Source organism: Centroberyx gerrardi, chromosome 2 (genome assembly GCF_048128805.1).
Source record: "Centroberyx gerrardi isolate f3 chromosome 2, fCenGer3.hap1.cur.20231027, whole genome shotgun sequence".
Classification (NCBI taxonomy): domain Eukaryota; kingdom Metazoa; phylum Chordata; class Actinopteri; order Beryciformes; family Berycidae; genus Centroberyx; species Centroberyx gerrardi.
The window spans coordinates 32255984-32268965 of record NC_135998.1 but is presented as its reverse complement, the minus strand read 5'-3'; the positions used below and the strand labels follow the sequence as shown (position 1 = coordinate 32268965).

The window sequence follows — 12982 nt, the reverse complement described above, 5'->3', positions numbered from 1 at the left end:
TGCCTACAATGACTATCAGGATATACTGAATACATTTCTATGCAGGTTGCAATTAGATCATTTGCTCAACCTGACTGAGTAGTAGTCATGCTGCGTTGGATTAACTAGAATGACATTTACAGTCACACTGAAGTTTCAGTTGAATTGGATTCAGTTGCTCTAATCAGGTCAAAATGTCAGATCATGTGGAAAAAGAGTAAATTAGGAAAGGCAAATTAAACCATGCCAAAGGTAATTAAACTTCCATTACATTTCCATTCAGACCAGCAGCAGTATCAAAACAAACTACAACATGGACAACGTGGCTAATATTTAGTACGGCATGGTAGCAGTTGTAACTGAGTGGTACTTGATTATCTACTATGTACACTATGACTACATAATATGGAGTTGATAGTGAAGACAGACACTGTGCAGGTGACTGTTTTGATTAATACTTAATATGGCAATATGGGAACATTATCTTTTTAAGTCACATCAACAAAGAATATTAACTGGGTATATGTAGTTGCTTATGGAAAGGTGGGCGATAAGATTGAAATGCCTGCAGCGTCAAACTTTGACAATAAACCTGGTGTACAAAGATGGCAGCCGAATGATTTGATGCCATTTTCATACACAGCCCAGAGATCAAGGCATCCTAAAGTTAGCATCTCTTCTTGCCAGTTTGATAGAGGAAGGAGTGAAGAAAAAGCTTGGAATGCATTGCATTGCATTGTGGGATGGAACAAGAAGACCTAAAGATACACTTTCAGGTGGCCACCATCTTTATTTCCCTGGTCAATTTGATTGATTGCATCAGTCTGTTACAGTGCGTATGTAATCTTAAAATTCATTTTGACAGGTAAATTATCATTCACCACTAATCATGCACACAATAATGTCACCTAAAGCAAGGAATACTTCAAATGAATCGTTAGCGATTTAAAGGTGCTACATGTATAATTGTATATCAATATCAATAAATCATTACCACATTAATTTTGAGACATAAGTATAATTGCAATAAACAAATGAGACCATCACTGAGAAGATTGGTAGAGATTAACACTCTACCGGCCTCTACACTACATTTTACATCGTGTGCACTAGGTTGGATTTTGCGGAAAATTTGCTGGATTGCTTTACGGCACAAAACAGGAAGAGGGCGCTGTTCTTCCAGAGGAAATGTTGCTAATTTTATTGTGTTATCCTGACCCGTTTCTTTTAATTAATGTATATCTTCTGCCTGAAGATCTGTACATATGTCGTTAATTTAAATTTGTCAAATAAATTAAATCAATCAAAGACGCCATGGAGGAAGGGACAGGAATCAACAGGGTTTATGGGAATCATCTCCACCATGGTCACATTTGTTTACAGTATTTATAACAAGTTTGCACTATTAATTTGACAATGATATGTTGAATGATACATATAGCACCTTTAATGATGTGTCCTATGCACCCCACATACTGTAAATCTCACTGGGAAAAAATGTGATAAAGGTTTTCCAGGATGCCTATAAAATTGCCCTTTGGTTTTCATAGCCATGTGGTACAGAAGCCTCTATGAGGGTGATAAGAACTAAATTGTGTCCAGGAGAATCGTCTTTAAACATAGAACCAGCATCATACTGGTGCAGGGACTTCATACTTTAAAACAATATCAAAACAATAGAGTAGGATGATGTTAGGCTTGTCCTAGTGAGCATCCATCAAATGAGCACAAAATATTGCAGATATGAATTGTCTGTGTTTTCAGTCTAAACAAGCCAGGATGAGGATGCAATCCCTACAAGACTTTCTTTAACTTGAATTCTGGGACATTGTTGCTCTTGTTGAAAAAAAGAAATGAATTGATTCAGACAGAAAATATAATTCAATGGAAAAACCTGTAAATACTAGACCTGTCTAGCCCTCATCCCACCTGAGTAGGGTAACCACGTCTGCCATGTCAGGGTATTAGGAATATTACTACGGGGTTGGGGAAATTACTGCCTTAAAAAACTTGGAGGGTTGGTTCCAATGTTTTGTGGGTAAGCATTAATGCTAGTGTGGGTAATCTGAAATAAATGTTCATTTGTCCTGAATCTGCCACACTCTACTGAGATTCTTTCAAAAAGGTTGTATCAGTATATGGCAGCACACCTCTGCTGCTCTGGGGACACTTTGTCTGGAACAAACTACTAGGCTTACGCCAAATAAGGGGTGAATTAATGATGTTCAATTCTAGAATATCTTGGCTTGAGTAGGCCTAGTTTTGAGCCATACAAATCATACTGAGCATACTTAGGCTCACACTGACAAACACACCAACAATAGCCTAGCTTTGTCCTGAGTTATTTTATTTGGAAGAGGTTATAGTGGTCACATGATGGCCATAGAAATATCTTGGTTGTATAGCCTTAGGCCTCGATAATGATCAAAATCTGTGGATAGGGAATCGGCATGTATTTGCTCGTAAATCTGAATGTTTAATGTCCTATTTAGGGCACATTTTGGCTTTGAGAAATGAGGAAGAACCAGCAAATTTGAGTGCCACAAATGAAACCACTGGCCAACGACAAACAATAGATTTTGGGTTAATTCATTTATTTATTATTATTATTATTTTTGTTAATTTTATTTGATTATAACAATTTTAGCTCCATTGGCTAGACCTGCAGCCTTTGTAGTTTTTAACTCATTTGTTTCAACAATAATTTCAAGAATGGTTACAGAAAGCAATTCAGATACTTATTAGGTGTTTGGTGATCATCACCTTTTGGCCAGAACCATTCCAAAATTTTACTTTTCATTTTAAGTCATTTTAGAAAGGAACAGGGATCTCCCATGTTTAATTGGGGTAAAAAAATTAAAAATTAAAAAAAAAAAAGAATAAAGAAAAACAAAATCATGAAACCTAGGCCATATAAAGGCTATCAGGACAATACTTGCAGGCAAAGAATGGATACAAATTTGTTGGAAATCCCCGCACCCCGACAGTCAACTCCGTTATAGCCCTACTTCTGACTATTCATCCACAGCCGTAGAAATAGAGAAGATGGGTTAATTCTGTATATCAGTAGGTAATTTCACCTCAGGCACTCTAATGATAAGCCTCTCTCTGGTAAATCCTCTCAAGAAGCTCTGTTTTAAATAACCTTTAATCATGTAACAGTCATTGGTTAACAAGTCTACATTTCCTTTGTGTTAAGCTTGAGGAAAAATAGAAGTGTATAAGAGTGATTTTACATGGAAATGTACACAAGGCTACCTTACATACAATATTGTAGGGTCTAATGCTAACTGCTAATTGGTGCCATAGTGGTTGACAACATAAAGGTGTGCTGTAGTTTATAGAGATGCTAGGTCTGTATACGTTAGATGTCTAACAGTGCAATCAAGTGCAGGAAAGAAACCCTTTTTTCTGCAATAGAGGCATTAGTAACACATCCATTACCAGTTTTAAGAGGAACACACACACACACACACACACACACACACACACACACACACGTACATACTCTCGCGCATCCACACCAAAGTACAGTACACACAACATTGTCAATAAATAAGTTCACCAGTTATTGCTAATTTTGACATACTTCACATGTTTGTACCTAAACAACCCTCTTACAGTGTAAATACTAACTTAAGCATTTTCTTCACAAAATCTATGTGTATAGGGTATACTTTAGTTTGGATCTCAGAGACCCACTTGTAACCCCCACTTAATAAAATAACAAGATTATCGGCCTGTTGAGTGTCTCGTTAAAGAACTGCCTATAATCTGAGTTGAGAGAAACACACAGCTGGAAATAGCACCCAAATCCCCGGCAGGGTAGATGGCGCCTGAAAGGCCTTCCGGTGTGCTTTCATGTCTTGTTTCTGGTGAACATCCGTTCTCCGCGCAGGGTGAGGTGCTGCAGCTGGTACTGCAGAACCTCTGTGTCTGCCGACTCCTTGATACTCATTTTGTCTAGATTGAGGTAGTCCAGAGACTTGGACTGGGCTCTCTTCCCTTTAAGCAGGCAGAGGGGTAAAGGCCCGTGCAGGCCCCTTCCAGGCTCCCCGTGGGCCAGGGACCTGAGGAAGGTGTCACTTGAGCTGGGCATACGCCTCCGTCTCCGCCCATTGGCAGCAGGAATGTCGTAGGGCTGGTAGTAACGGCTTTTGGCTTTGAAGATTCGTGATGCCCGGTGGATGCCCAAGTCCAATGGTTTGGGGACAGTGCTTGGGATGGAGCTGGGCAACGCCTCCGATACAGGGCTCTTCTCCGGAGTGCTGGCCGACCACTTCTGGGCTAATTTGAGTAGCTCTTCGCCGGTGGTGAAGCCCACCAGGTAGTTAGAGTCCATGTGGAGGATCTGGTATCCTGCAACAGTACTTTTGATGGGCGAACAAGGGGTGCTGGCACAGCGGGGTCTGTCTGCTTCCGGTTTCAATGTGGCTTTGACCTCAGCAGCAGGTAGAATGGAGATGGGAGCCCTTGACACTCCACTGATATCCATTTCCATCTTTACAGACATAGCCTGACTGAAGAAAGGCAGAGATAAAAAAAACAAACAAACATCACTCAATCGCTGTTGTATAACAGATTGTGGTATCATTTTACCAGTGTTGCAAAAATCACATTGGTTTGCTCTTTAAAGCAGTGGTTTTCAACCGTGTGGTACTGAGGTTCCAACAGTCAGTCTGCAGGTTTTCATTCCAAGCAATCATACAGCAGCTGATTTCACTGATTAGTTCCTCCTCTCTAGTTGAAGGTGTGTTGATCAGAGAAATCAGCTGCTGCAGTGTTTGGATGGAATGAAAACCTGCAGACTCTTGGACCTTGATGCTACACAGTTGAGAACCACTGTTTTACAACGGCCTACAGTATATGGGGTAAAAGGACATCTAATCTCATTGCCCCAAGGCCACTTGGCACTATACACTCGATCAAAATGGACATATGGTCATATGATCTGGGGTGAGCCAAGCATGGGATTCAAAGCTGTTGGAAAGCAAAAATCATTTTGTGTCCATGAGATCAAGACAAAAACACCGGAAGGCCAACCACAAACAACAAATTCCTAATGACTGGGAAAATTTAGGGTTTAGCTGCCTTTTCTGCTTTCTAGGAATGAGAGAGATGATTGGCATTCCCATGGACATCGCTAGAATAACCTGCATTTGATTTGCCAAACCTTAGTCAGTCAGGTAACAGAGGCACCTGACTGACTGATGTCGCATCACATCACGTCTGTAATTTGGGGTCTCGCGGTGTGAAAACAAAAGTGAAACTTAACATTCCACAGTCAGTAACGGGGATTTGCAGGCAGTCGTCTTCGCTGCCCTACAGACTTTAACGGTAGGTGACGGTAGCGGAGCGCACCGTTGCGGAGGAAAGGGGTGCGCTGGATTTATAACACAAGACAAAACGAGAGCAACAATGCTAAACGGAATGAGGCACAAAAATCGTTTTATCTCGATTTTCTTGTTTTCATAATCGTGGGAAATCGTAATCGAAAATAAAAATCGATTAATTGCCCAGCCCTACTCCTTAGCTAATCTTTCTTCAATCTGCTCTCGCACTAGAATAAGAAATCACGCTTGCAGAAAATAGGAGGTTAACGCACACATCTATAAATGTTATTATATTTAACTCTGATGAGACCTAATAGGCTACTATGGTGCGCTGAAAAGATTAAGGCTCAAAATAAAATGGTGCCCAAATTCCCTCTTTGCTATTACCCTCCTCTTTGCCACATTGCTACATCACACTCACTACAGCTGACTCATAAAAGTCCGTATACGCATGGTGTACAGTGTGGAGATATGCACATTCTCACGGCATTTTCCTATCAAGTATCTCTCTCTCTCTCTATCTATCTCTCTCTGTCACAGATAGCGCTCAAACAACTTAATTTTGTACATAAAAGATTGTTGTTTTTTTAAACTTATATGGATATAATTCTTTGGGGAAAAAATAATATGTGTGTGATAGGCGATTGCACTTGTATTTTTCATTTTCATACCTCCTTGTGTAAGATATCACACAGTAAAAATGCATTCCAAAATTATCCCCTCCTCTGTTTGCTTCACAAATCGCACCCTGTGCGCGCAGTTCCATTTTTGAGGAGGTGCACGTAAGCTATGGCGGCAGCCTCTGCAGGCTACGCAGGCACTGCAAAGATGTACGGCGTAGGTACGGCAAAACTTGAGACAGATAGGCTACTGAGCTGGAGCGTTTCCTGCAGTGCACTCTGACTAAAGACACCCCCCTACCTCTTCCTGGAGGGGGAGAAGGCACATATAGAGGTGTAACATCACATCAGGGTGAGTAAAGCAACATTATTAGCAAACTCCATAAAGTCAGTATAGTCCAAAACCTTGATAGATGCTTATATGTTAGCAAGAGAAAAGCCTCTAATTATTCAAATTACCAGGACTTTTACACTGCTCTTTTCATTAAGGCTAGTATCTGGCTTACATCAAGCTTAACTACTCTAACGCTACACCGGAGCTTGCCTAACATTAAGGATAAGTTTGTCGATTTTTACATATAAAGAAGGTGCGGTGACTTACAACGCATTGTATCTCGCGCTTCAGCCTCAGGATCGGTGCTCTCAGAACAGGACAACTCAGCAGGTGAAACTCTCTGGATATCAACCCAGAGAAGGCACTGGAGCACACAGGCTGATGGATGGACTTGATGTCCAAAATCGCCGAACTTATCCTTTAATGAGAGCTCAACTTGCCAATACAAGTTGGCTGCCCCAAGTCAGTGCCAGCTTGACTAACAAATTCATGCAGCAAGCCCTGGCTTGGTGAAATGAGAGAGAGAGACAGACAGATGCATGCTTCGATCACTTTTTCATCTCCATCATGTATGTCCGATGGTAACTTAGCCCATTGAAAACACTTACGCACTTACACAGCCCACAATAAAACATCCACCCATGTGGGGTGATATGGTCACTTGTGATTGGTGGAAATTACCCGTGCTCTAGTCATGAGCCTATCAAAACGCCTTTAGTGTGTTAAAGCAACACATACCAACCCACGATCAGGAAATATCAGCAGGGCTAGAATAGAATATTGTTTTCAGAATGATTTTGACTGGACATTCAAGCATCTGGTCGACACTTCTGACCACACCCATACAATGCATCTGAAAACTGGACAGTCTGGTCTAAAACCGGGCATCTGGCATCCCTACTTACATGGCTGAAAATACATGCATATTAGTGTCTTTCCTTGGCCCCGCCTGGCCCACATGAACAAGCCTAGTCGTGAGCCTGTTCATGACTAGTTCATGGCTAACAAGTTTGCTCTTCTGGGACATCATCGTTCGAGTGATCTTCTGATCCAGGTAAAGTGACAATATAATTTATACAAGAACAATGTAACATTCTTGATCTTGTTCGACAACATTGGCTTCATTTGTATAAATCTTACATCCGATGTGAAGCGATTCAGTCTGCAGAAAATTTAGCTAAGCTAACATTGGTAATAACGATAGTCGGCTAACAGTTAACGCAAGTTTAATACATCCATGGGTTAATGTCAGGCAAGTTAACTTAGGTAAAGATAGATAGGTTCACTAGATCATAGACTAAACGATGCATTTGTGATTTGTGTTATTGTGTGTGTTGAGCGTTATTTTGTGTTTCTTACACGGAGCCAAGTTCACTCATGCAAAAATACTTGTCACTCATTTAAAAAATAACATTACTATATATATTACTTCCTGGGAGCAGTAATTTGTTACACTACTCATTATAATACTTTTCTGTTACATATACAAAATATGCAATTGCATCCTCTCTTATCTTAAAAAATCTGGATAACACGGTTATATCTACAGTGGGTTCTATGGAATTTGACTTGCATGTCTAAATACATTTGCACACTTAAAGGGGCGGCAAGAAAGATTTTTACTGTCCTGTAGCACAAAATGACCATAAGTTTATTAAGTTTATTTGTCAGGGACCATTTGGCCAGCTGATTTCTGGCTTTCAAAACTCACTTTCCAGGCCTTACTGTGTTGGAACAAAAATTATGTGAAATGTATATGGTGTAAAACATTTGTTGTTACCTTTTCACAGTTATCAAAGAACTGCATTATCATTAAAACGTTTATTTTCTGGAAGTCACAAAATGCTAACAAGCTAGCAAATTTCCGTTCAAGAGAGGAGTCATGTTAGCATTTTGACACTTCAAGAAAAAACATTTTAATGATCGTGCTGTTGTTTGACAACCGTGAAAAGGTAACGTCAAATTATTGATTATAAATGTGTGAGCTACATATTTATAATTGTTATTGTGGTCAGGACATTGTTGACTATATGACAAGGAGTAATTGCTATTGTAGAATGCTGGGAAGTCCAGATTTGTGATGGAAGTTAATATTTTTCATGTTTCATATCTAACCATTTTTCAATTATTTTTTTCTTCTTTTTCTATATTCTTTTATTAGAAAGTATTGTGGATTATGATTGAATATATGCAAGGGCCCCATGCTTGTTATAGCATCATGTAAAAGATGTAGCATGTTTTGTGATAACTATGAAATATTTGGAGCATTGATTGTTGTTGACATCACTGACTAGGCACCTGCTGCAATCTTGATATTTCCGACCAATACTGAGTGAAGGTCCATGCTTGTTATAGCATCTTGAAAAAGATGTAGCACATATTATTTCTATGGGTCTAAATCAAAACAAATAATGTGAAGACTTAGTATATTTTACACTGTATTTTATGTCACTGACAGCATGGAGCATTGGGGGCTGGCTATATGATGTCACTAATAATAGACACCTGTTTCTATTTAAGGTCCAGGTGAACTTTTATTGTCATGACACCCTGAAGAAGGCATAATGCTGAAACATGTTGGTGATGTAAAATAAATATTTTCATATGGAGAGAAGTGTGCAACCTTCATATAATTACTTATTACAGGCCACCATAGCTCAAAGGGATGGGAGGGAGGGGTGGGAGGGTTGTGCCAGAGATTTATGTAGGAGGAGAGAAATTCAACTGGTCGCCAATAGAGGTTGATAGATTACTAAATGCCCCTTTCATTTTTTTCTGTCGCCTATAAGTGTTGTCGATTCCTGCTAGTCATTAAAAGTCCAATTTGAGATCTTTCACCATGAGTTTGGCCGTGGTTGTGATGCTGCTGTGATTTTCAGCTGCTTCAGGATATTTGATGTTATATTATTTGCAGTGGAAAATTTGGCTTGATAAAATCACAGGAATACTTCCACCCAGCTTGCCTGCCATTTTGCATCTAGGCTAGCTCATATCATCCTAGGCTTGGGTAGCATCAGCTAAACGCTTAAAATGTAGGCCTAAATCAAAATACAATTCATCTTCATTTTGATATTTAAGAAAACTAACAATTTATTTTTGATTTGCAACTGCAGTATTAATACCAATATTACAATAGTGATTACAATACTCATTATTGAATAAAGTAGACTAATATATGAATGTAATGCATTATTAATGTGTTACCACCTAATATGGGTAAACAAGGAGATACATGACAAAAAAGCCTACATGACAAAAAAAAAAACATCACAAATTTTTTTCTTCATTATTCTACCTCAGTGAAGTGTAGCTTAATTATTAGAGCCGGGACGAAATGCATATCTCACGATACGATTCTATACGCAAGATGAGGTTCACGATTCAATACAACCAAGACACCATGTAACCAATAAAAGAGAAGAGCTTGTGAAATAGTGATGGTCAAGCTGTCTAATTTGTGATTACTACAGCAGAATAAAATGGAGCTAATATCACCATTCATTTTCCTGCCCCACAATACTTGCATTTTTATATTGCGATATATTGAATTTCGATGTATCGTCCCATCCCTATTAATTATCAGTTAAGCTTATATTAGGCATATTGGTAGGTATTGGTATTGCTGTCCCATACATAAATATTGTAAAGTGTAAATAAGTAATGTGTCACCTCATAAGCTAACAACCAATCAATAACAAATTTCCAAAAGATGCATACTATAGTTCAGAGATTCTCAACCTTTTTCATATCAAGGAACCCTAATTTAGTCCACATTAGGGCCACGGACCCCCATTTGATGAGATTTTGTCTCTTGGACCCAAATCTGAGAATATTTTTATTGCTAGATATGATTTTGTCCAGAATTCCATGACTATCTGTATTGTAGGTAGAGAGATAACAGTGAAACTATGATCAAAACAGTCATTCTTCTACACATTGAGAACCATATAGGTAATCTCCCCCCTCTCCCCTCCCTCCCAACACACACACACACACACACACACACACCCATAGTATATATATTTGGGGTGGGGGGTAGTACCTATAGTATGCATGTTTTGGTGGTGGTGGAGGGTTCTACTTAAACTATAACAAATACTACAACTATAATAAATAATACATATGACCATTCCCTCCCTCATGCCTGGGTGTCCCTTCTTTGGTAGATAGGAAGGTGGTACACTGTGACCCCACCCTCCTAAACATTTAACGAGCAATTGTCCAAATAGGTAGCGAAAGAGATGGATAGACTGCACTGGCTGGAAAAAAAGTGTGGCCTATTTTTTTTTATTTAATTTCGGCTAATGAGCAAGCAGATTTGGGTTTATACACATGGCGTGGTATTGATGGCATTGACAGAAGCCCACTCTATCTCAAAGCACATCCAGAAACAAGTGCACCCGATTCAGTCAAAGCCATTCATCAAAGCTCCAGTCAAATTACTCCATCATAAATCATAAATGGCGCAGAAAATTTAACATATCCGCAAATAACGTAAAAGGACAGATTCCCTGACTAAAATAGAGAGCAATGTCCGTAGAAAATCCTCCCATTCATTATCATGAGGGATGCGCCATTCAGTCATTACCATCACAGAAATAGGCTACTCCACAATAAGACACGTAACATAATAGCCTACACGAGATATAATATGTATACGTGTTTGAAGCTGTATGAAAAAATATGTAAATATTTTTTAATAATATGTAAATATGTTAGGCTGTGTAAAAGACGACTGTCGTAAAAAACAAAAACAAAAAGCAAGAAAAAAAAAAAAAAAAAAAAAAAAAAAAAACATGACAGGCCGGTTTCATCCTGTTTTCCGTGCTGGTTGGGAAGCCCAGCACCACTGCATGGAAACGACAACAATTAACGTCTTAGAACCATATATTGTCATTAATAGCCTATGTTACCAACACGAAACATATGAAGCATTTGTAATTTAAAACACCGATTCTTATCATCCTTATTAGATAGAGGCCATAGGACGCATTTGACCATTCTCCATGATGGTGGCAAATTTACGTTTGTGTCCCTGTACCGTTTAATCCTCGGTGAAATATATCATGGTTAATATCTCATGGTTGGTGAGGAACTATACAACGGTGATTGCATAAATACACAACGAATAACAAACCTGTTTGACTGCAGAGAATCAGATGTTCACTCCTCTCCTCGTCTGTCCGACCGCTGTCAAACCTGCAGAAATAAAAATGAAACCTCCGGTCCACGTTTTTCAAAATAAAAGCCCTCGCGACGAACGCATCGCTGTTGTCAAAGACTCCTATCTTCAGAACATCAATCTTTCAGGAACCAAGAAAAACAGCCTTCTTTTTAGCTTGACTGCCATGCATTTTTTTTTTATCCAGTTCATAAGGCCAGAGGTCGTGGGATTCTTTGAAGTTGAAAAATGAAAATCACCAAAATTGGAGTTAGGAAGTTTTCACATGGCAGCAGCAATATTGCCAGGTTAAAGAGTAATACAAAGACCCAAAGGCAAAATAAAGTGAATATTTAAAGGGAGCATATCAATTAACAATGCCTTGTTACAGCCATAAGTGCAAGCAGAGGCGTCATGCCCATTCAAGCTGGGGGGGGCACGTGCCCCACCAGATTTTTGATATCTGGATTTTTTATATTTTTATTTTATTTTATTTTATTACTATTATTTTTTTATAATATGTAGTTATGATCATTTTATATTATGAGTCAAACGTATTCTTCTAATTATGTCATAGATCATACCTCAAAAAGTCACACACCCCCTTTCCCTATGGTGTTGGTTTCTTCCAAAAGTTGCAGGATGAAATCGGTTCGCAACAGCAGGTACGCACGCACACAACACTCTGTTGTGCATCAATGCTGGAGGAGATGCAGGCTACAGCTTAACGGTGTGTTGCTGAAGTGGTTAGTAGAGCATCAATCCCTTTTTCAAACGTGTGAAATGGAGCAGACACTGCTATGTGATGTCAGCACAGTCTCATCTGTACTCATGCTGCTTCCTATGCATTGTGTTTGAAAATACAGCTATTACCATGTTGGCAGGTTCCTTTCATCTGTGGCTTTATTATCTATGTTCTCTAAATTAATTTGCATTGTGGATATAGTCTTTTTATGTGAATTTATGCCCCTTAAAATTTTTGGGTGAAGCAGACAAGATTTAGCTCTTTTTCAAGAAAAGTGGCAGCAGTGTGAAGCTAGTGTAGAAGTGAGTGAATAAGTGAGTGTCATTTTCAATAACCATAACAGCACAAATAATTGACATGAAAATCTCTAAATAAATATACAGTATTTACCCTAATATAAAGTGGGAGATTACTGAGCTACAAAAACTGATTTAGTGAAGTTTTAAAATAATCCCCCCAAAGTCTTTGAATATATACCTATGTCAAATTGCAGAAAATTGCGTCATTATTTTCTTTTTTTTTCTGGGGAAGGACCCCCATGCCCCCCCGCTCTAATTGTGCCCCCCCAGAATTTTGGCTTGCATGATGCCCCTGAGTGCAAGATATAGGCATAGGCTATTTATAGTAAAGAATTGCCAAAAACTCACAATGAGTAAGGTCTCATTATGCAGATAGGCATAGTATTTAACTCAAAATCCACTGGTTAATTTAACTATTGTTTTAGAAACATTGTATTTAGTCAAAGGGGTAAATTACAAGCTACTCAAAGAGCTAAAGTGTCCACAAGGTGGCAATAGGCTATGGTCGTGT

General features: G+C 38.9%; 1 protein-coding gene across 1 annotated transcript; it reads right to left on the bottom strand.

Moving 5' to 3' along the window:
• Positions 1-2015: 2015 nt before the first annotated feature.
• macir (macrophage immunometabolism regulator) lies at positions 2016-11459 on the bottom strand. Its single transcript, XM_071905625.2, has 2 exons — positions 11404-11459; positions 2016-4499 (listed from the first exon to the last, which is right to left on the bottom strand). The coding sequence occupies exon 2, from the start codon at positions 4490-4492 to the stop codon at positions 3839-3841; it is 654 nt and encodes a 217-aa protein (XP_071761726.1). The 5' UTR covers positions 4493-4499; positions 11404-11459; the 3' UTR covers positions 2016-3838.
• Between the last annotated feature and the right edge of the window lie 1523 nt (positions 11460-12982).

What these genes read in the sequence shown, in the direction of transcription:
- macir (XM_071905625.2), bottom strand. Translation starts at nt 4,492, where the DNA reads ATGTCTGTAAAGATGGAAATGGATATCAGTGGAGTGTCAAGGGCTCCC.